General features: G+C 41.7%; 2 protein-coding genes across 4 annotated transcripts; one reads left to right on the top strand and one right to left on the bottom strand.

Annotated features, from left to right (window-relative positions):
• Positions 1-871: 871 nt before the first annotated feature.
• Positions 872-14602, top strand: si:ch211-15d5.11 (oxidation resistance protein 1). Of its 3 annotated transcripts, none has more exons than XM_062397033.1 (16): positions 872-960; positions 1985-2207; positions 3828-4024; positions 4257-4336; positions 6137-6247; positions 6698-6865; positions 8859-8990; positions 9069-9253; positions 9602-9936; positions 10029-10188; positions 11097-11304; positions 11492-11608; positions 11960-12112; positions 12252-12347; positions 12496-12569; positions 13383-14602. In XM_062397033.1, exons 2-16 carry the CDS (start codon positions 2107-2109, stop codon positions 13516-13518), a joined length of 2253 nt encoding a protein of 750 aa, XP_062253017.1. In that variant the 5' UTR covers positions 872-960; positions 1985-2106; the 3' UTR covers positions 13519-14602. The 3 variants fall into 3 exon arrangements, with proteins under 3 accessions (XP_062253017.1, XP_062253016.1, XP_062253018.1); XM_062397032.1 differs by having other exon boundaries at positions 6695-6865; XM_062397034.1 differs by lacking the exons at positions 872-960; positions 1985-2207; positions 3828-4024; positions 4257-4336 and adding an exon at positions 4689-4779 and having other exon boundaries at positions 6695-6865.
• On the bottom strand, positions 14337-22247 carry selenon (selenoprotein N). The gene is made up of 13 exons (XM_062397035.1): positions 22140-22247; positions 21823-22031; positions 20005-20122; positions 19759-19889; positions 18852-19064; positions 18644-18768; positions 18323-18460; positions 18170-18251; positions 17701-17889; positions 17501-17606; positions 16834-16946; positions 16629-16730; positions 14337-16327 (listed from the first exon to the last, which is right to left on the bottom strand). The coding sequence occupies exons 2-13, from the start codon at positions 22009-22011 to the stop codon at positions 16160-16162; spliced, it is 1674 nt and encodes a 557-aa protein (XP_062253019.1). The 5' UTR covers positions 22012-22031; positions 22140-22247; the 3' UTR covers positions 14337-16159.
• Positions 22248-22553: the final 306 nt, after the last annotated feature.

The raw sequence follows: 22553 nt of genomic DNA, 5'->3' as shown, positions 1-22553 counted from the left end.
ATTTTTAAAATAATTTAATCATACTCGCCAAAGTTTGAGAGCCACTCCAAGAGTCGGAATATCTACAAAAGAATTGTCACCTTATAAAAATTCTTCGAAACTGATCAAAACACAAACTACCTAATCTTTTACATGAATATTTGTCAGTACTATCACATGATTGCTCCCCAGAAGATTAATCAGATTGAATTTACATTTCCATTTTATTTACAATTTTCATATGTTTTTTATGTTTGAATCGTCTCATTTGTGATTTTTTGTGCACGTGCACATAGTTTAACAATATATAATACAAGATGGTGAATGTCCCTCGTACTTTTGCATGTTTCTGCACAATTTAAGTTACCAACTACTAGTAGATGTTAGCAGGTGTTAGCTGGGACATAAACTCAGCTGGGCACCTCAGCGGCATCAAGTGTTTTGGCCTTGTAATCAACTTCTTGTGTATTTGGAAGTTTTTCTGTGTTATATCTGTGTTATTGATGTAAAGTGATTTCAATGCTGAATATGCATTTTACAATACAATGGAAAAAAAACAAAACACAAATGTTTATTTATAATGCACATTTGTACACCACAACCAGAGTTGACCAAAGTGCTGTACAATAAATAAGCACCATTATGAACAGCTTTGAACCCTTTATTTTTTTATATTGTAAGTAACCACTTTTAAAGGATGAATTGTAATTAATGCATTAATCTTTGGTAACTAGTGTACTGTTGATTAGTTATAAGCCATGAACAGGGAATCTTCGATCCCTTTGCATGGTTGTCGAAAAGAACAAGATGGTTCCCTCCCATCTACTTCCGTCTCCCGTCCAATCCCTGGCCGCCCGGGCAGGAGGCATCTTGACAGTCGGTGCGTCAGGTCCCTCGGGCTCCGGGCTGGTGTCTGCAGTGATATCATAACACTGCAACATGAAGACACGCTCATCTGACCGACACCCATCTCCATCTCAGGTCAGTGAGGAGCGCACAGCTCCGTGTGTCTGCTCCTCTAACTTCTCCATCCCTGCTCGGCTCAAGATCTGATGGGTGTTTTTTTCTCTTCCTGCCATAGCCGCTATCTCCATTATTAATCCCTTATGTCGTCTGAAATGCTCACTTCTGTCCCGGCGATACACGGACCTGCTGCATTTACAGGAGGCAACGTGTTGTCGTTTTAACCCGAATGACGCCATGTGTGACTGAGTAATTCTTGGAGCTGTTTGCAATATGCAGGGCAAAGCTAAGCTAGTCTGGCTGTTGCTGTTCATTCAAAGAGAAGGTGCAGCAGTGAGGCTCCCATGAAGCTGATGCATTCCTGTGTCATGATATGAGCAAAGGCTGAGCTCATTACATTTACTCCAACTTATTCAAAACCTCTGATCCATTATATTATATTAAACTGTATTATAGAAATGTAACAGCTGAAACTACTCAAATTTGCAGTTTGATCTACAATGAACTTAACATATTTAGATTGGTCTGCTGATATGAAACTACTCAAATTTGTAATGTGTTCTCTAAATAAGAAAATTCTCAAATTTGTAGTTTGGTCAGCAAATTTGTAACTACTCAAATTCGAAATGTGAAACTCCTCAGAAAACGACCCAAATTTGTTGTTTGGTTCACAATAAAGGACTCACATTTGAAGTTCAGTCTAAAATTACCAAACTACTTAATTCTATAGTTTAGTCTACAAACATAAATCTACCCAAATTTGTGGTGTGGTCTGCAATACTGAACTAAAATGCGTAGCTTGGTCTGCAAGGTCAGATACATTGATTGCAAAACACATTTAAAAACCAATAATATGCACTGATTGACAGTTTAATTGAATTTTTGAAAGCCGGCTCCATTATCCTGCTAAGTGTTCATTTCCTCATGGGGTCATGTTGCTGCAGGTACAGTAGAGCTTTTGCCCCCCCCCCCTTCCTTATCCTTCCCTCCATTCCTCCCTCCTCCTGCCCAGCTGATGTTTGTAAAAATCCGTCCTGTGTAGGTGCTGTAAACTGGGCCAGTAGGCAGGCATGGGGAATAAAAGGAGGAAGGATGCCAGCTGAGCCCCCTCGTCCTCTCTGCATCTGCCACTAAGTCTGCCAGCTTCCCACTAAAGAACGGAAAATGGCTCAGTCTGTGAGGAGGCCCGAGATTTTAGGAGCTGCCGACAGCGAGCCCAAGAGGGACAAGAGCAGGAGCAGTTACTTTGGCAACGTCAAGAGCAGGTCAGTGCCTCCAAAATACCAAACACGGATTACTGGAAAGAAAACAGAGAAAGCTCCAGGCAGCCATGTGACAAGTCTGGCTTCTCGGGTTTTAGCACGCCATTATTCATTATTTTATTGGAGGATGGCATTGTTGCGATTGAATACAAAACAAATATGAAGCTTCTTTTTTTTTTGAGCACAACATACACATTTTTCATCAATTGGTTTCATCCACCGCAGCTGAATGAAGCCAGGCTCCATCACAGTGCCTCATGTGGGTGAAAGGTGCTGCATCTCGCCAGGAACACACTTCCACAGCAATCGCACAAACAGCTCCCACTCCCCTATAAATAACTCTGATCAGACTGCGCACGCTGCTCTGTACAGTTGTTCACACTCGAAATGCCCAAAACAGTAAATCTTTGATTCGAGAGGAAAAAAATCCATGTTTGAGCATGAAAGTTCGATCTTGAGCTGAGGGAGGGATATCCGTGCAGAAACATTCAATCAACAACTGTTTATGTTTCATAACATTCTTGACAGAGGTGACAAACAGAAAGTGCCAAGTTGAGTTTCCACGATATTTTCTGACATTTGTAGACCAATCAAAAATGAAAGGATTAAAGTATCTACAAAAAACTATGATCAAAATATCACCTTACAGCAAGAAGGTTCCAAGTTCGAATTCCAGGTCAGTATGTGGTTGGCATGTGCATGTGAGGTTTTCTCTGGGCATTCCGTTCCAAAGACATGCTGATTGGGGTTAGGTCAATTTTACTTTGTACCTATATTGGTGTGAGTGGGAGAGTGAATGGTGTTTGGATCTGTGTGTTGAGACATGCTGCAATACGCCGGCAAGTCGGCGACCTCTCCAGGGTGTGCCCTCTCTGTCCGATTGGCTCTAGCTCCCCCCGCGACCCTCAAAGAATAAGTTGTTTAGATAATGGGTAGTAGTCTCCAGTGGAGGAGACTGTGGAGCTCATCAAGAGCATCACAGGTTTCTTTATAGACACTGAATAAAAGCATAAATCCAGTGATTTGTGTCAATATGACATTTTATGATTCACGGCTGAAAAGGCAAAGTCAAACATATGTTCTTTGATTCTACAATAATCCAGCATCTGTAAACAAGTCGTTTTATAACAAATGTAACCTAGAGTAAGTACAACTTCTGTAATTCAGAATCTCAAGAGAAAATTTTCTTTTTAACATCTTCAAAACCGCTATTCCCAGCAAGTTGGGCGACTTTGTGTCAGGAGATAGAGAGGATTAAGATTAAGATGCATTAAGATGCATTTATTTGTCCCAAACACAACAGGATGGTCCACTAACCAGAATTCCGTTGGTTCGATCCCAGGCATCTGTAGTTTGCTTTCCAAAGTGGGGCAAGATACTGAATCCCAAATAGCATGAATTGTTGGTTATAGAAAACGTGCTGCATATAGAAGCACTGTATGGGTGAATGTGTTTTAAGTGGTCTATAAAGACTGTATAACGCACTGTATAAACACAGTTCATTAAACTCACCAGGATTGTGTACTTATCACATGCTTTGATACCAATTCTATGTGTGTGCTGTGATCAGTAACCTATTTAAATATAGCTAAAACCATCTGCCTTGTCTTCTTCATCTTTCAGACTGGGTTCCAAGCTTCCTCCTGGCGTCTCTCAGCCCCCGCAGTTCGCTAAGCGTCCTTGGGAGACCCAGCCCCAGGCCCGAGTGATGCAGGAGGCCATAGTCCGAGGCCAGCGTCAGCACCAGCCCATTGGGGGCAGGCCTCTCAATCACATCCCTCACATCAGAAACCCCAAGCTGCGGCAGTACTACCTGCAAGGTAACCCTGAATGGTTGGATATACATATCCAGGCGGGGCGCAGGCTTGAGGGAAAGTAGCTGTGGCATCACCTTGAATTCACATTTTACCATCCTGATGTCAGGCTGGTAAAATGTCAGGTTATTTTCATGTGACTGGCAGTCTTATGATAGAGCTTATTCATTGTGTGATGCGCTGTGGATGTTTTGTCATTAGGTACGACACAGAAATGGTCTATTTTTTTAATTTACAGGGACCTCATGGGATCTAAACAATCCTGCAGTGAAGCAACAACACATGGCCGAACTGTCAGCTGACAGCGGAAGCAGCAGGGTGAGTCACAAGCATTTTGTTTGTTGGACTTTATTTTACTTCAGCTGTGGGAACCTGCAGGGAGAGGATTGGGGAAGTGCAGCTAGTAACAGCTTTATTGCTTTATTGCTGCACACATATAAATATATATATATATATAGAATCTCAAGAGAAATTTTCTTTTTAACGTCTTCAAAACCGCTATATATATATATATATATATTTATATATATATGACAGCTGACAGCTATATATATGACAGCTGATCAGGTACAGCAAAACAATGCTGGTTTGGTTTAACAGTTTATGGTCTGGATAGAGTTTGATAAAGAGCGTCCAAGGTTCAGAGCCGCGTGTCAGAGCCGTCACAGCTTTCTCTCGGCACCATGGGGAAGCGGAGTCTGTTACAGAGCCTCTTCCACAAGTACAGCTGCAGGGATCTGTATTCAGATGTTAACTCAAAGGTATTTGTCAGGTTTTTGATTTTGCTGTCAAGCTGATTTAAAAAACGTGTAGTTCTGTTTTGCATTGTCATCGATCTGGAAAGTGCAATAGTGATAATTAGGAAGTGATCTATTTGGATTTGTCTTTATTAATTATAATGCTCCTTTTACACTCTTCTTTCTTTTTTAATTTCTCGTCTTCCTAAAAATGATTTGCCTCTTTTAAAAAAGTGGCTTTAATAGATGGGCACACTATATCCAGATTTTGAAGACAGACATTAGATCTTGTTGAATCACGCTTTACCCAATTCATTGTATTCTACATTAACTTCAGATGAAACTGAATTGTTTAATCCAAACCGCAGACTCTATACAAGTCCCTCACCTATTTTTCTTAATAAGATGTATTTTTTAAATAATTTTAAGTCTATTCGATTCATTTTTTTCACAGTTTATACATCAGTGATCAATTAATTAGATGCACAAGTTTTAGTTTAACTTCAATTCAATGCTCATAGAGTTTGTGCTGTATATTGTTGCTGCTGTTGAAAGTTATTGTGTTATGCTGAGAGGTGTTTCTTGAAATGTAATGGTATGAACGTATATCGAGATTAAAACTTGATTTTTAGCAGCACATCAACCTTACGTACTAAGACAAACAAAAAAATAATAATTCTATGGTCAAATCTACTTAAACTCGACACACAGACAGTGGGGGTCACCATGAACAAGAGATGCATTATCTGTGTCACCTCTCGCGGATTTGTTGCTAACTGTCGTAAGTCCATGTTACAAAATACTGCTCAAGCTCCAATTTTAATAAGAAACTTTATTTATATATCGCATTTTTTTTAAGAAGTGCTGAACAAGAATAAATAAAAACAAAAATTAAAAGACGAACAAGGCAGTTGACTAAAAGGAGATCAGCCACATCACATAAGAGATAAATAAAAATTGCATAATTTGCGAAACTTACAGAAAGAGAACTGTTTTAAGATGAGACTTAAAATAACCTAGAGAAGTTTTGTGTCTTAGATCAGTTAGAGAGCTTCAAAGTGTGGGGCTCAAATAGAAAAAGCTCCGTCTGCCTTTGTCACAATAGGAGGTTATATTGAGATTTAAACGTCTACATTATTATATATAATAATAATAAGGTCAGAATACTCCTTGTGTCTGAATGTAATAATTTCTTATTCAGAGTATGATTGGTAGAGTATAATTCGAGGATTATTCAGGAAATACTGTTTACATGGCAGTGTCTTATTCAGACTATTGTTTTAATTGAGTGATCATGTGCCATAAAAAAAAAAGAAACCCTGATTCACACAGAAGTAAAACATTATCATCTTTTTGAATTTTTTATATATTTGTGTTTTAGGGTCTCCGTGGTGACACCGTGTTCAGCATCTCATCTCAGTTCAGCAGCAGCGGTTCATCCTCTGCAGATTCTAATGTATCCTCTGCATCCGCTGCCCACATAGCCAGAGAGGTACGAGTCAACTGTAAGCACATGATGGCAGCTGACGTATGACTCACATGCTAAGTGTGTGTGTGTGTGTGAGTGTATTTGCCTGTCATTTTTTACTTTATTTGAAATGCAAATCAAGAGCTACTCCAATTTATTTACTTTGAGGCAGAACATCTTTTGCTCCGCCTTAAATTCATAGAACAACAATAACCCAAAACCAAAAATACATAAGCGACATATGATCTATACTCACTGTCATCTTAATGTCGTATTTGGTATATTGTTGTGGTAAAAGGATAAAAGCCTCCTGCCCCTCACGCACAGCCCTTATTCAAAGTTCTAATGTGACGACAAACAAAGAGGAGAGGGGCGGTGCAGGCCTGTAGAAAGAGGAAGTGGTCGCTCCTGTCCCCGGCTTGTGTCTATTTCAATGTCAGAGCTATTCTAATCATGGCTTCAATTCTGAAGCAGCTGCTTTCAGCGAAGGGGAGAAACACCAACTCCACCCCGGACCGAGGATCGTCAACACCAGAGCTGGACTCAGGCTCCGGACCTAAGGAGAACCCACAGGGAGAGACAGATCCACTCCCTGCTCCACCACTCTCCCCCTCCCCAGAGGCAGAATATGACAAACTGCTGGTAAGAAGATGAAATTAGGTTTATAAAGTGGTACTTTTGCAGTATTGTAAAACATATATGTGTTTATTTTCTAAAGTAATGTATTGATGTACAATTTTGAATTCTCTTTCCATTTACATTATTTTTATAATTCTATTCCATTACATTTCATTGGGAATGATTGTACTTTTTACTCCATTAATTGACAGTTGTGGGCTCTAGTTACTTTTCAGATTGAAACATAAAAATTATGATAAAATATTAGTGGTTTTTAAAGATTAAAAGTCAAATTACCAACATAATAGAAAATAAAAACAAACACCAAACAATATAGTGTGAGTTGCTGCTGATGTTCTCCACTAAACCTCTCAGACAGTTTAATTTGAATAAATATACAAACCAGTCAAGTGAATCCATTAATTCACAGTAAAAAAGATTAGAGAAAGGTTTGCTTGTGTAGCCTGTCTTGTTTTCTGCTCCATTAATTATCCGATGACCCCTGAGATTCATTGTAAGTAATATTTTGAAACTGTGGTTTCAGTAGTAATACTTATGTAAACGGTCGTTCAACACTTCCTGCTTTACTACTCCACCTGTTTCTGTAACAAACCAGACAGAACCAACACATATAATCTACACTGCTGTTTCCAAAATTAAAGATCTCAATCTCTCTGAGCTCAATTCTAAAGCCATTACTCCCATAACAATGTTTACAGCACTGACCTACCCACCTCAACCCTCACCTACCACTTCAACATAACATTAAGGCATCAGGGCACAGGCTCAGTAAACAGGGCACGCTTCGGCAAAATCCTGGTACCTGCAGCCACATCATCCCACTGTTAACCCAGCTCTTTACTAACAGCCAATGTTTCCTGATAATATTCTTGTTCTTACTCTTGTTGTTGTCCAAGGATGTGTACTGGTTGTGTGATGCTGTTGTTTTTTATTGTGAATATGCATTTCTGTGAAACATGATTTCCTATGTCTGGGATGACTGTCTGACTGACTGACTGACTGACTGACTGACGGACCACTCCTGTGGATTAATGTTAAATTATATATTCACCTCTAGCTGTAAAAGATCAAGTTATTACCAATGAGTGTTCTCCAAACAATGCAACTTGATAGCAACCTAGGTAAGGCAATGCTACTAGCAGGTGTATTTAACTTAGTTACATAACATGACATCAGAATAACAATTGGATGCTTAAGTTAAAACACATTATTCCTTATGTTAAGTGAAAATCAAGGTACAACTCGTTGCTTCTCTAAGCTTTTAATAAATCTATTTTGAAAATGAAACAATATGAAGAAGGCGCCACTAAAAATAAACGATAAATTAACTGTGTATGTAAACTGATTTGATCACAGCACCGGTCGTTCATCTTCACTACATCACTGTGCAGGTTTTTCCAGTAACATGATTCCTCTCCGCTGTGGTGAGAAGGAAAACAGACGAGGAATTTTAATAATTGGTCATACGAACAGGACGTTACCATGGAAACATGCAACAAAACAAGACACTGTAACCCAACAATAAATCCAACACTCGTCACATCATTCTGTGCTCTGTGGAGACACAAATTATGTTTGTGATGATGTAGAGGGAGAATAATAAGAACAATAAGATCGTTTTGTGTAGATTGAATTCTATTTTGCAATTATATTGAAGACTGAAAATGACCAAAACATTTTAATTTGTTAAAGACCAAGTTCATTTATTTAAGATATTACTTAATATCCTTATATACATAGACAGGATGTAATGAAACAACATGAAAGCTTACAAAATGTCCAGCCAAATCCTCTTGATCGCCCCTGTTGGCTGGCTGAGGGATAGGTCATAAACCCTTGATGGAGGTTGGAGGAGATGGTTTTTGCAGGAGTCTATGCTTCACTGTCGCACACAGAAAAAAATGTTTTTGCTTAATAATTGATTATCGATGTGACTCACTTTTTGTTTTGTATCAAATTTTTGTTATAATGTATTTTTATTCGTTGACACTGACAGGATGTGGAGGCGGTACCGCTGCCTGATGGCCAGCTCTGCTTATTGGCTCTCCCACCAGAGTGCTGTCAGGGGGAAGGACCGGGGGCCACGCCCTATCTCAAACTTTTCTGCCGCTACATCACTGATCGCAAGGTGACTGGTTAAAAACATTTGTCGTAACAACAAACGAAGTACACGTCTGTCGGCTAACACATTTTCTGTCTCTGTCAGGGTGTCGTTTCTGGGATCCTGCTGGTTACTGCTAATAAGATCTTCTTTGACCCGTGTAAGACTCTCCCTCTGGTGAAGGAACACGGCTGTGAGGAGTACCTCCTGTCGTGTTCGGTCGACAATCTGGCATCCGTCTCCTTCTTCTCCGACATCTCACACGTTCACTTCAACGCCTCCCAGCAGAGGTCAGCAATGGTCCACTGCCCTCAAACAACACACATACGATTGTACTTCTATCTTAGTGAAGATACTCATTGTCTTAAAACCATCCAACTAAATGTCTAGCTTTAACCCTAACCTAAACCTAAACCTAAACCTAATTCTAATCCTAATCCTAATCCTAATCCTTATCCTAAAACCAAGTCTTAACCCTCTAACAGCCCATTGAAGACGTGAGGACCGGGCCAAATTGTCCTCACTCTGTAGGGACTATGCTTAAAATGGTCATCACAAAGTCATCTATAAGTAGAGAAACACGCACTAAGGTTACATAACAAGTCAATATCCATGTTTCTTATTCTTCTCTTTTTTAGGAGAAAAGGAAAGACATTTTTCCAGAAATTGAAATCTACCAAAAGCCGAGCAGGCAGCAACCCAAACCACGAGGGGGAGTCAGTTCCAGCTCTGGTGTCTGCCGCCTCTTCAGATTTGTCCAGTCTGGCTCTGAGCCTGACCAAAGAGGTTTCTGGAGATGAGGAGGCCGAGAGCAGAGACATGCGCTGCCCGTTGGAGCTGCTGTCTGAGGCGTCAGTCGGTGGCCTGGGAGTGGGTGTCCTGAGCAGCGGCACCTCCTTCTGCGGTGGTGGTCAAGAGTTGGCGAATACAAAACTGATGCAGGCTGATGACACAGAGAAGAGTCAGAACACAGGTACGAACGTGATTAATGTTCTGTGTGTATTATTTTCTATTAATTCCCGACAGCATGAGTCAACCTTTGTTTTTTTGTGTTTTTTTTTCCAGTGCCTCAGAGGCCATCAGCCGGTAGTGCTGGCAGTTTGATGTTTGTGCGCCTGCGGGTTCACACGTCTGCAGGAAAGAAACGAGGTGTGGGAGATCTTCACCTGGGGTCAGCCAAAACCTTACCCAGAAGAGACGCCTGGCTCGCCCTGTCACAAGAAAGGTACAGTAATGGCAGAGAGTGGATCTGATGTCCAATCATCACAGATTTTAAAGGGGAAAAAACATTCTGTGCAGCAGAACCTGAGATTTTTCAGTCAGTCTCAAATCCCTGCTTCTCCTAATAAGGTTACGACTGGTCCCATTAAACAAAAATGCCAAACACTAGGCTTTAAAGCGACAGTTTCCCAAACCAAAGAGTGATGTCACAGTGGGTTGACCTGAGCCTGTTGGGACTCATCGGGCCAGGTTCAGACAAAATGTTTGAAATGTTTTTGTGTTTGTGTTCGGGTCCGATCATGTTAGCTGGACTATCTACTGGAACTCAGCCCAATATAACACTATAACACACAAAGTTTTCCAGAACCACCGTAGCCATTGTACGACTTTATGTAGTATGTGTAGCTCTGACATTAATCATCATCTTTGTTTAGCATTTCTTCCTCATCTCAAAACTGACATCAATTCATTACTCTTGTTCACCTGCGAGGCTTGAACTCGCCGCTGCTGTTGTATATTAACCCGCTCCATCCATTCTCTTCTCAACTTTATAAAAACACTAATGTTACCGTGAACAAACAAAGGTGGCTTATGGGAAATGAATGTGTCAACAGTTAGTTAGGTATGATCACAGTGAAAGGCCTACACACAGTAACTATTTAACAGGTTTGGGAGAGGTAATTACAAGTATTGTGAGTATGACAGAGTCTATCTTTCTCATTTCAAAGGAGAATTCTGTACTAAACTCGTTTTATTCATTTATTTTTCAGCTATAACTATGAGCTATAGTCACTTCATCAATAATCTTCCAAAATAAAAAAGACTTTCTCAACATGTTGACTCACTGACGGTGTGTGTTTGTCATTTCAACATCTCTGAGTGACTGCATTCTCTCCCCCCCCCCCCCTGCAGCTCAGACGAGCTGTATGCCTACCTGACAAACTGTCGACCGGACTTGTGTGTACTTGAGGGAGAGGGGGTTGAGGAGGAGGGGGAAGCGGACCGTGACGAAGAGGAGTTTGTACTAATCGAGGACAAGGGGGAGGAGGACGAGGAGGAGGACAAGGAAGAAGAGGAGGAGGTGTTCCAGAGACACCGCGGCTCGGGGGATGACTGGGAGGTAAATGGGTTCACTCCGGTCTCACGAGAGAGGGAGGTCTCGCAGGGGTTAATTCGGCATTTGTTAGAACTCTGGAGGATAACAGATATGTTTGTGTGTGAGATTAGAAAGTCAATTTAGTCGGGACTACTTGATTCTTGATTTTCCAGCACAAACTAAATTATCATTTTTTTTTTTTTTTTTTCAGATGGTGTTGATGGAGGAGAACGGGGACAAGCCGACCCTGCTCATTGACGGAGAACCTGAAGGACTCAGTAATATTGTAGAGAGCAGCCATATTTTGGAAGAGTCACACGTTCGAGAGGTGAGTAACACTCCCCACGCTGCTTCACAACATCATCGAGATAGGTCTTTTTATCGATTTGGTTAAAAAAAAACTCCTAGTGGCCAAAGTTACAAGTTGTACAATCTAATTTAGCAAGTAAATCTCCAGTTTGCTAACGTTTACACTCTAACGTCTTGTCCAACTGGATCCGGAACCAGAGGAGGCAGATTGTAGTGTGGATCAAAATTACCTTTATTAATCTCTGGATCATGAAAACACACTTCTACATGAACTGTCTACTGTATATATTCTGCATTTGAATGTCAGGATGTGGCCCTACTTTTACTTTGAATCCTTCCTTTACTTTTTGTGTTCATTCCATGTGTGCAGTTATGTAAGGAGCTTCCCCCCCGGACAGTGAGTTACACCTGGCAGCTCAAGTACAGTACGTCCCGTCACGGCTCCAGCCTCAAGTCCCTCTACAGAAAACTCAGTGGCACAGACTCTCCAGTTCTTATTGTCATCAAGGACGCACTTGATGAGGTAAAGAAAAAAAGAAACCACACATCTCTAAAAGAAACAGCAACAAAATGTGTTTCCTTTCCCTGGAAAGCACTTAAATAAAGTTTCCTAGCCTGCCTTTCATTTTTTGATAACGCCTCTTGTTACTCTTCTTGGTCAGACATTCGGGGCCTTCCTCTCTCATCCTTTGAGGCCCAGCGAGAAGTTCTACGGCACAGGAGAAACGTTTCTCTTCATGCTGCACCCTCGCTTCAAGGTAAAGCTGTCAGCAAGTACACTGAAGTATTTTTCTCTGGTCTGGTTAATTCGGGTAAATGACCAAAGGGTGAGGATGTAGAGCAGCAGGTTTTGAACTTTGAACACCTTCAGTGTTTGGGATGCCTCCTGTTACTGTGTCTCTGCAGTGCTTCAGATGGACGGGAGAAAACTCTTTCTTCATCAAAGGAGACCTGGACTATTTTGCCATTGGTGGAGGCAGGTAAGGTCTTTTCCCTTTACTTTCTCATTTGCAATCAGCTTATATTTCAGTGAGGAGGGACTTGAATTGAAAATTTAATACAAGAAGAGAGCAATTTGATACAAATGATATTTGATACATTTGTCGCTTCTGCCCTTCGGAACGTCATCAGGGTTGCAAGGGGGTGATTGGTGGGTGGTTGAGTGGTGGTTGAAGGGATCCAGAGAATACTGAAGACCTAAATGAGATGAGTGGACATTGGATATGGAGGCTGAAGATGATTGGGGAGGAGAAGGGTCGCAGCGAATCACTGAAATAACAGCTGACATTGAAAGAGAGAGGGGAAAAACATTTTAATCTGGCTGCAACAACAGGATTGGCTAAATCTGATTGGACTACCATAGATAGTCTTCCTGATTGAACTTAGGCCGAGCTTCATTTGTATGTTATGCAGGAGCGTTTCAAGGGGACTTTGAGGGCCTCAGGCATAAGGGTCCTGGGGGGCCTTACATTGACATCTACTCAACCCATCCCCAAATTACACATTTTAATCTTAAACCAAACCTCTGAAATGAAAAAGCTTATAGCAGCAACATGAGGGTATGAGGAGTATAGCATCGTTGCAGTCTTCTGTACATAGCTGATCATAGAATATACGTTAATAAGCCATTCACTGGGGCTCCTCTCAGCTCATATCACCATTCACCTGCCTGCTTAGCCAAACCAGTGGCAATGCCCCTGATGTAGTGTATACATTATTTCAATATTCAATCCAACCAAGCTGTAAAAGAAAAGCCTCTTTTTCCTTCAGTACCTTCTCTGTCTCCTCCGCAGTGGTCACTTCGGTCTGTGGGTGGATGAGAACTTGTACCTGGGCCGCAGCAGCCCCTGCTACACCTTCAATAACTGCTGCCTCTCAGAGACGGACGACTTCCGCGTCATGGAGCTGGAGGTGTGGACGTTCAACTGAGGGAGCGGCGTGAAGGCGAGGATTTCTACTCGACTCACCACGTCGCTGCTGATAGGCTTCATCAACGCAGCATTTAGCAGCTGCTCACTCATTTCAAACCGACGTCCATTTCAAACATAAAAAAACTAACCACAGACTGATGGATGTGTCGGTGTGATCGAGTGCTGTGGATTCTCATGAAGTGGATCTGAACATGGCGTGGGATATCGTGCTGGACAGTTTTAATGGCTGACTCATTCTTTCGGGTTCGGAAACCAAACGGAGTCCTGCAGTCGTGAGTCGAGCTGGATTGTTTGAATCCAAACAGTGTGTCAGGAACTGCACTTTGCACTTAGCGAGAATCAGTAACTTTATAATCTCATTGTGAAGGTACACCTGTCATATGCATGTTCCCACATTCATACAGCTGAGTTTAGTTAAAGCTGTGCCACTTAAAAACTTCTAACATTTCTAAACTGCATGTGTACAGTTCAACAGCCACTTTAGTCCGATCATTCGCTCAGTCACTGTTCATTTCTCCGGGTTTTTATCATAGGCGTCATAGAAATTATCACCAGAGCTGAGGAAATCGTTCTGGTTTTAAAAACGTCTGTACTCACAATCAATCTTGTAATCCTCAATGATTATTCGGAACTCTTTTCATTTCAAGTGATGACTCGCACTCTGTTGTGGTGTATTATTACTGCCGATTATTGCAGTTTTGTTATTCAGCTCCTTCTGTCACTTCGGTACCGCAACCGACTTTGCTTACATTGTAAAGTATTGTAGATTAGTTAATAAAAATCAGCACAATGTCAACAATGATAGAGAGAACACAATTCAATGTGTAAAAAAACGACAAGTTTTATTTCACCTTCAAAAAATAACACTGGTAGAATAACAGGTTTCAAACATTCAGAAATCTCACGCTGACAGGACCTTGTATGTCTGTGTTGTACTGTTACAATGTTATTCTCATTATCAAAATCCACTGGTAGTAATCCGATGAGTTTTTTAAATCATTAAATTCTCCCGTTTCACACTTGTAACCGAAATTGAGGAGGTGAAAATCAGACGTACAGTGATAAACAGCTAATTTTGTGTCCATGTTGACTTGTTCTTTATGCCTCTGTAGTGGCAACAGCTGTGTTTCCAGGTTGTCCGTGCATCCGTCCCATTCTCATGAACATGATATCTCAAGCACTTTCACTTTGGCCCAAGGATGAATTGATGAGAATTTGGTGACAGTGACCTCAAGATACACATGATATATCAGGGACATCTCAAGGGAATACTTTATAATTTGGCACAAACATTCACTTGGGCTCACAGATGACTTGATTACATTTTGGTAGTCCAATGTCAAAGGTGACCTCACAATACACTTGTTTTGCCTTGTGAACATTTTATCTTAATAATCCCTCGAAAAGAATCCTTTCAAATTTGGCACAAATGTTTACTTAGACTCACTGATTAGATTTGAATGGTCAAAGGTTAGAGGTCACCATGGCATCACAAAACATTTTTGGCCACTTGATAATGTTATTTGCCTTTAGGGAATTACTTCAAAGTCCAGTTTTCACTTGGACTTAAAGATTAACAGTGACCTCATGAGTCGGTAAAAAAAATATTTTGACTGAAATTCACTAATTGGTAGATTAAATAAACCACGGGGCAGTAAGTCTTGTTTCCCCTTAAATTATCATGTATTTTGTCTTTGTTTAGCAAAAGACACAAGTAAACGTAGTAGTTTGACTGTAGTGTCAAAGAGAATACAGCACCATGTGGCTTCCAGTTAAGGGATCAAACAATTCTTCAAAAGAAATTACCATTTGGTTCCACTGAGCTACATAAATATGAAGTGGGCAAATGCCCAAGCTGCGAGCGAGCTACTGTACATGATTAAAAAAAAGTTCTTTGGTGTGGTTACATCTTCCTCTGAACACAAAAACTGCAAAATATCTCAACATTTGGTTTAAAACACAAAGAAAACATGTAAACGCATCAGTAAATCATGTGGCGCTACCCTGTTAAATTTTTCCAGCTGTGTTTGTCCCCTGAGACAGCAACAGTTGTTTCCTTCCAGCAGCCTCAGCAACAACATCAGGCGTCACCCGGCCCCAAGAGAGCTTTCAGGCAAAGTCTTCACAAACTGCTGAGACACAGCTGGAGGCGGCACCGGCGCCGTCTCTGGGTAGAATCAGCAGCAGGAAAAACTCATTCAGTCGTTAAATATTGCACATGCAGCACCGGGATATAAAAGAAGGATGATATGTTGATGCACTTCTGATTTGTCTTTAAGATGACATAAGCACTTGCACTGAAGAATGAGTTGGCAGGCCTACGCCTGCCTTTTATATCTACATTCATCAGCAGAGAGAGCAGATCTAAATGTGTTTGGTTGTTACTGCTCAGTGCAAGGCCTTTATCTTTCATTAAAATGTATTACATTGACAGTAACTGTATATGTACTTTTTCTCGCAATATAAATACTGAATATAAAACCATTTTTTAACCAGGAGAGACATTCAAATAAATGGTGACAAACAGGATTGTAGGCAAAAACGTTTCTCAGCTTCCAACACTGATGAGACGGCTTCTCTACAAGACGGTTGGAGGGGTTTTCTTAACCCTCAGCCTCTACCACACACGCACAAACACACTACTGTGCCAGGTACTCCTTGGCTTTCTCCAGCCCCTCTTTCAGGAAGCTGATATAAGTGGATGTGGACGGGTCCTCGAACCCTGCGGAGAAGCTGAATGTGGCTCCTTCCTCCTCTGGCTTCATGGCCGTCTGGTCCAGGAAGAAGTTGGCGTTGATGTGGTGGACCTAAAACCAGACACAGAACAGGGTAAAAGCTTAAAGTTATAAGGAGATTTTAAGCTTGTGATGCATTTAATGTTTGGATTTTTAAAAACATTTAATTGTTTTTAAGCTATGGGTGTTATTTAATTCTGAAATAGCACATGTCTGATAACAGGATCTGATTTTATCTCTTTAAATAGTTTTTTTTGAGACAAAGTAATCTGTTCCTGCACCAATTTATAACTTGAGGGTTGTGTTACTACTACTGCTACTACAAAACCAACATTTCATATTTATATTTCTTTATACTAAGGGAAACACTTACAATGGTTCCATTGGGCAACGCCACCATCATCTCTACGGGGAAGTTGTACTTCTCCAGATGTAATTGAGCCTTTTCACTCAGAACAGAGTTCTGCTCATCAGCCTGATGAGGAAAGAGGAAACGTCACTGCAGCAACAGTAGCAGCATGAAACAGCTGCACTGAATAAAAGCAAGTCACTTGTCAGGGTGTCGTTCCCTTGCTCACCTGCAGGCCCTCCAGCTCTTTGACCAGAGACCAGCTGCTGATGAAGCTCTGGTTGAGCAGGGCCATGACGGGCGAACTTTCCAGGACTGTCTCCCGGAGAGTTCGCCCCGAACCTACATACAAAGGAGAGGAGAAGAGAGAGATGTTAAACAAAGACATAAAATACACAGAAATGTTCAATTAAAAATGCTTTATTTCAATGACTTATTGGCTTTGTTTTCAAAATATAACTATGTGGCTTTTGCTGAAATGCCGATTTGAAGAAGAACCATAAAGCTGCTCAGTAATGTGAGCTATGCAGCGATATTTGCTCACATAACATACAACACCAAATTGGGTTAAAATAGATAAACAGCTGAATGCCTAAGACTGAGTGTTTTATTGCTTATCAATTCAACTTGTTGTTGACACAATATTTCATGTTAAGTTGTTGTTTCTGATACTTTTACTGACTATATACTAAAGTAACTCTATCAGGCTTCCAGACTGTGCAACACTTTGCAGGAGAAACTGAACTTTGGCTGCATCCTTCTGATTAATCTGCATTTATCTCAGTTTTTTTTGTGCCTATTTTCCATTTATAGCCTTGTATCTCAAATCGTACTCCTCTTAGATGTCAGTAACAATGTACAGTGCTGTGAAATGAACCGCTTGTGAAGGATCTGACCTCAGCAGGACTGGTCGTCTAAAGCTCCCCAAAGCAGAATGGAATGCACCAGCTTCCTCTCTGCTTGGGCTCGCTCAAAGGCCTCGGAAAAAGGCAGGTAGGACACCTGGAAACGAGAATAATGAGAGACAACCGAGTGAGTGCTACACACACACACTTCATGCCAAACAAAGAGGGAAACGTTTGATGTGGACATTTACCCTCTTAAAGGGGTAGAGGGTGACCTCCAGACGCCGAGTGGCTTCTTGCTGACTGATCTCCGAGGTCCAGTGGATGTCTTCGAAGACAAACTGGATGGGTTCGGAGCTGCCGTCCCGACTGTCTATGACGTTGCCCTCCTCGTCCATGATGATGGAGGGAGTCGAGGGGCCCGTGGACTGCAGCTCTAACTGTAAACACATCACACAATTTTATTCATTGAGTAAGGCGGGCGATGGTTTCGCTGTCCTAGAAAAGAATTGGCTTACAGAACATTAATGAATGATGCTCACCACAGGCGATTTCGAAGTGAGTATATGCAATGCTGATTGAAAAAAATAAGTGGGTACCTGTGTAAACCCTGCACTACACTACTGCCAAGGTCACTCCATCATGTGGCTGCATAGTTCAAGGTGAATTATATAATCTAAATAATGTAATAGAGACCAATGTGCAATACTGCAGCTGTACCTGCGGGAGGTATCCAATGTCCACCTCCATGTTGCTGCTCTCGCTGGCCCCGTACAGCCACTCCATGTCCACATTCAGAGACCTGAGACAAAACAGGACACGTCACACAGGCTCTACAGGAGCTTACAAGCTTACTGAGTCCAAAGGTCTTACCTGTCGTTAGGGACGTAGAGGTGGAAGTGTCGGACATGAGATGCGTCTTTAGAGAGGACGATGTTACCAGTGAACTGGCCCGGGGTGAACCAGAAGGGAAAGTCAGGAACATCGTTGAGCTGGAACTCTGCATGAATCCTGCAGAAGGAAACAAGTCTCTGGTGAAGATTCTCATATCCTCACTTCCCAAGAGGCTCAGTCTCTGAATGCTGATTTAGAGACTGAAATCTTTGATTTTCTGTACATAAGTCAGTACTAATGTGTAGAGTAATTTCTAAGTTTTTAATCAAGTAAAAAAGCACCACTGGAGTCGTTCCTCACCTGATTACAATGTCATAGTAATAGTCGTTGCTGGCACGGATGCAGGCGACTGCGCCCTGAGGAGCGAAACGTGACTTGATGAAGGGTCGAGGGTGGAACATACTCAGCAGTGAGTGGATGAGAACCTGCGGTGGGAGAAGAGCAGCTGTCAACATACAACACAGGTTACGACCTAATCATTACTGGATAGGAGTGTTTATTTGGATACCTCTTTCCCTTTTGGTGTGGGAGGGTGGTAGCGATTGTTGGGCAGGTATCCAGTAAAGATGTTGAGCTCACTGGGCATCACCCACCACGTGTCTCCCACTTCAGCCTTGTTCTTTGGGGGCAGGAAGACCCTGAACTGGCTGGCGGAGTATGAAGAAGAAGGCACTGCTGGGCTTTTCCAAGAGCGCAGCCCACTCAGAGAGCTGTGAGAAACCTGAAAGAGACGTTGGCAGAAAACCTTGCAATTAAATTGAATTAATTTTCCATTGGTAATGTCTTTAGATATAAAACTAGATTGTATGCGTCCATCAACCAGTGCAGTTTCAGGCTGCATACATGTTTCAGTTAATCAGTGAGTCTAAGTGAACATTTGTGCCAGATTTGGAAGGACTGTCTCAAGGTAATCCTAAGATAACGGGTTCACAAGGAAAAGGGGGTTTTGTGCGGTCAGAATGAAATTTATCCACCATGTTCTAATCCTTTTATCTTTGAGTCCAAGTGAACCTTTGTACCGAATTTGAAGAAGCAAGAATTTATTCAGTCAAAGATTAATGCACTTCAAATCGCTGCTATTTCATTATCTATTCAATTTGTGCTTGCTTGCAATTTGTTGTGAACTGTGTTCACAGGGAGCTTAATTCAAAATGGAAATTTACTGCAATATTTATTAACTATCTTGGAGCAGTGCCTCTTTACTGGCATTCGAGCAACCGCTCAGAAATCACTGTGAACATGTTTCTGTATTTAAAACCTTCGGTGCAGCTTCTTCTGTGATTATATTTTTGGGGCTAATCCGTGACTTTCATCAAAGCAGTTTTATATAAAGGCATGTAAAGTAGTAGAAAGGAAGAAAACAATAAAGCTCCTTCAAGTGTGAAAAAAGCCTGGAGAACTTGGTCTAATCTCACCCCAAGAAAACCATCCTTGCTTTTCGTCATAGAGTCGAGCAGCAGTGGCTGCATTTTTGCCTCCAACGTCAAAATCTCCCCGCTGGGATCATGGATCACTTCCTCCTCAAAATCCACAGGGGCTGAGATCCCTGTGAGGGAGCAGTAGGAGTAAATGAGGAGATAAAGAGTACATGACCAGGGATACTGAGGTTTTGTTAGTGAGCAAGAAGAAGAAAGACGGGGAGAAACGATAATATGATGTACCTGTGAGTTTCTCAACAATTGGTTTAAACTCCTCCGGGCTGAGATAGAGGTCGTGGTCGGTGTCCAACGAAGCGAAGAGAAAGAGCCCCTCGGCACCGAGAACTCGAACACTCTCCTCCTGTCAGAGAGACACAAAAGCATTGGACAGACACTTATTGTTGTTGCACACGCTTCAGCGATTTTCAATGCAGCACCGAAATTGGGCCAGCGAGTCATCGTATCATAAGGGAGTCAGAAAAGTTGGCTAATTGAAAGAAAGGGGGAGCCGTAGATACTGACTTAGTTACGCTGTCTTTTCATGATGATAAAAAGAAAACATCCTTCTGGATCAATTAGTTGATTTATGACAGCAGTTTTGGAATTTTTCTAAATTGGGGGCCAGGAAGCAGTTAGAATGGGAGGGGAGCTATTATATTTGAAAACGTCCATGCACAATTCCCCGTGTAATTTTAAAAAAAACATTAGAAAAGAAGAAAAAAATGTCAAGACTGCTGACAGGATAGGGGCACTTCAGGGGCACGTCAGATTTCAGTTTGCTCCGCCTCTGCATCCGCCCCTGATTTATGAGAATATTGAGTTTTTGCTAATCAGAATGGAAAAACTAAATCTTTTTGAGCTATAAGTTGAGTGGAAGGTCTGGCCAATCCATCTGGCCCTGCAGAGTTTCAGAGACTCCGCCTTCTGTGAGACAGGTTTCTTAAAATAGACAGATGTCTGAATTTATGGAGGTGTTTCGATACTTTAGTCCTTTTTGCAGAAGAGCTGATTCGTCTTATATTCAAAGGTGTTCTATTTCAATGCAATAGTGCTGTTGATGATGATTCTACACTGTGTTTTTGTTTGAGCAACTGCTTCTAACAGTCCTCTCTAAAACCAACAACATACAGTACAGAACAGGAGATGTGTGAAACACTCAGCTGCAGATGTGTGCGCTACTTTTAAGGCCAGGTGGGATTATCTACTTTGAGCACATTGCAGGACTTGTAATGTTTAGTCTGAGCGTCCGTTCGTCCGGCCTCAGCAGTTCAGTCTGGCTAGAGATCAGCCCAGAGGCCACAGATTCCTGGCGTGTGTTTTAGAGACAGACCACACTCTCTCTGACGGACAGATGCGTGCCTACAGGCATATGCACAATGGAGGGAGAGAGAGGGGGGAGGAACAATTTGGAGACCAACTGTAGGCAAACAAGCGTGGGTTTACAGGGTTTTAACAGCTGGGACACAGAGCCAGAGCCCACTAATAAAACACCATGAGGTGGAAAAGTCTGCACATGGGCTGTTTTAAGGTGTCTGGTGTCTGGCAAATCATTTGTCTGAAGCTTAAACGAAACTAAATGTTACATTAAGGCTAGTGCAAACTTTATTGTAAAACAAGGAGGGATTGAGTTGGACAGGTGAATTATTATCACAATAGATCATCAATAGCCACACCCTAACCTTAACGAAGGTTCGATATATATATCAATACTTAAAGCATAACATGTAATTGATCTTCCTCAGATTGGTCAAATGTTTTACAACTTTCACTCAGGGGCAAAATAAGTATTGACACTTAAAATAAATACAAAAAATGTGTCGTTTATCACGAGAATTATGGGCACGACCAATATGATTTATTATCTTAATATAATTATGGCCGCATTTTCAAAACCCTATAATTGATAGTTCTTTGGCACATATCTTACAGTAGATTGGCAGATATGTTCTGACTGAATGTGTATTTATACATGCTGATTTCGGTCTTCGTAGTGTTTACAAGGTTAAAACATGAACCCCCAGATGTTAGGAGACGTGTCGAGTGTTTCAGATGATGTCTCACATGACGTTTGACGAGCTGAGCGTCCTGATGCCACTTGATTCCCAACGCGAGCAGAGGAACGGCACCGAGCACCAGCAGCGTCCACATCGCCCGGTGCACCCAAGATCCCGAGCCCGCACTCTGGCGCCTGTTCTGCGGCGGACTTCCTCCCTCATCCTCGGGGGCTCTGTTATCCACGTCCGCCGCCATCCTTCGATCCCGCACGGAGGCTATTTGGAGGAGGAGGAGAAGGAGGGCATGGCCGTCGGGCTGTAAAGAGACGGTAACGCCTCGGAATAAAACGTTCTCCTTTTAGAAAAAAGTGTGTGGAAATCTACCGACAGCTCTTGGGTCCTGTAGCCGGCAACAGCGCGTCCTTTTCCGGGCGTTACAGTCTCAGCAGATGTCTTGTTTCCCACATCCAACCACAGCCGTATGGATGTGGACGAAATGCGTCAGGTTAGCGTGTGATAGCCGGGTGAAAACCGGATATTAGCCTTTAGCTAGATCAAAATAAAACCACTCTGTATTTGTATGTATTCAGGACGTGAAACAGCGGTCCCAAATAAATCCTTACAGGAAGTGTCATAAAATCTATATTTTATTAACCGTTTTTTGCATTTTTAAATGTTATTTTCATCCCACACGTGATTATTTTCTGTCCAGAATGGTTACACATTTCTTACAGGTTGAATCCACGAGCTAACAGCGATTGAATCATCCTTATTTTGAATCTTTCCGGATTAAAATGC

This window comes from Platichthys flesus, chromosome 10, assembly GCF_949316205.1.
Source record: "Platichthys flesus chromosome 10, fPlaFle2.1, whole genome shotgun sequence".
NCBI lineage: Eukaryota > Metazoa > Chordata > Actinopteri > Pleuronectiformes > Pleuronectidae > Platichthys > Platichthys flesus.
The sequence above is the reverse complement of the archived record's forward strand: the minus strand, read 5'-3'. Positions and strand labels throughout refer to the sequence as shown.

Excerpts from the sequence above, each read along its gene's own strand:
- si:ch211-15d5.11 (XM_062397032.1), top strand. The coding sequence starts at position 2,107 with ATGGCTCAGTCTGTGAGGAGGCCCGAGATTTTAGGAGCTGCCGACAGC. Across the intron at positions 6,248-6,694 it reads CTGCCCACATAGCCAGAGAG|CAGCTGCTTTCAGCGAAGGG; the intron begins GTACGAGTCAAC and ends TCAATTCTGAAG. Across the intron at positions 12,348-12,495 it reads TGCTGCACCCTCGCTTCAAG|TGCTTCAGATGGACGGGAGA; the intron begins GTAAAGCTGTCA and ends GTGTCTCTGCAG.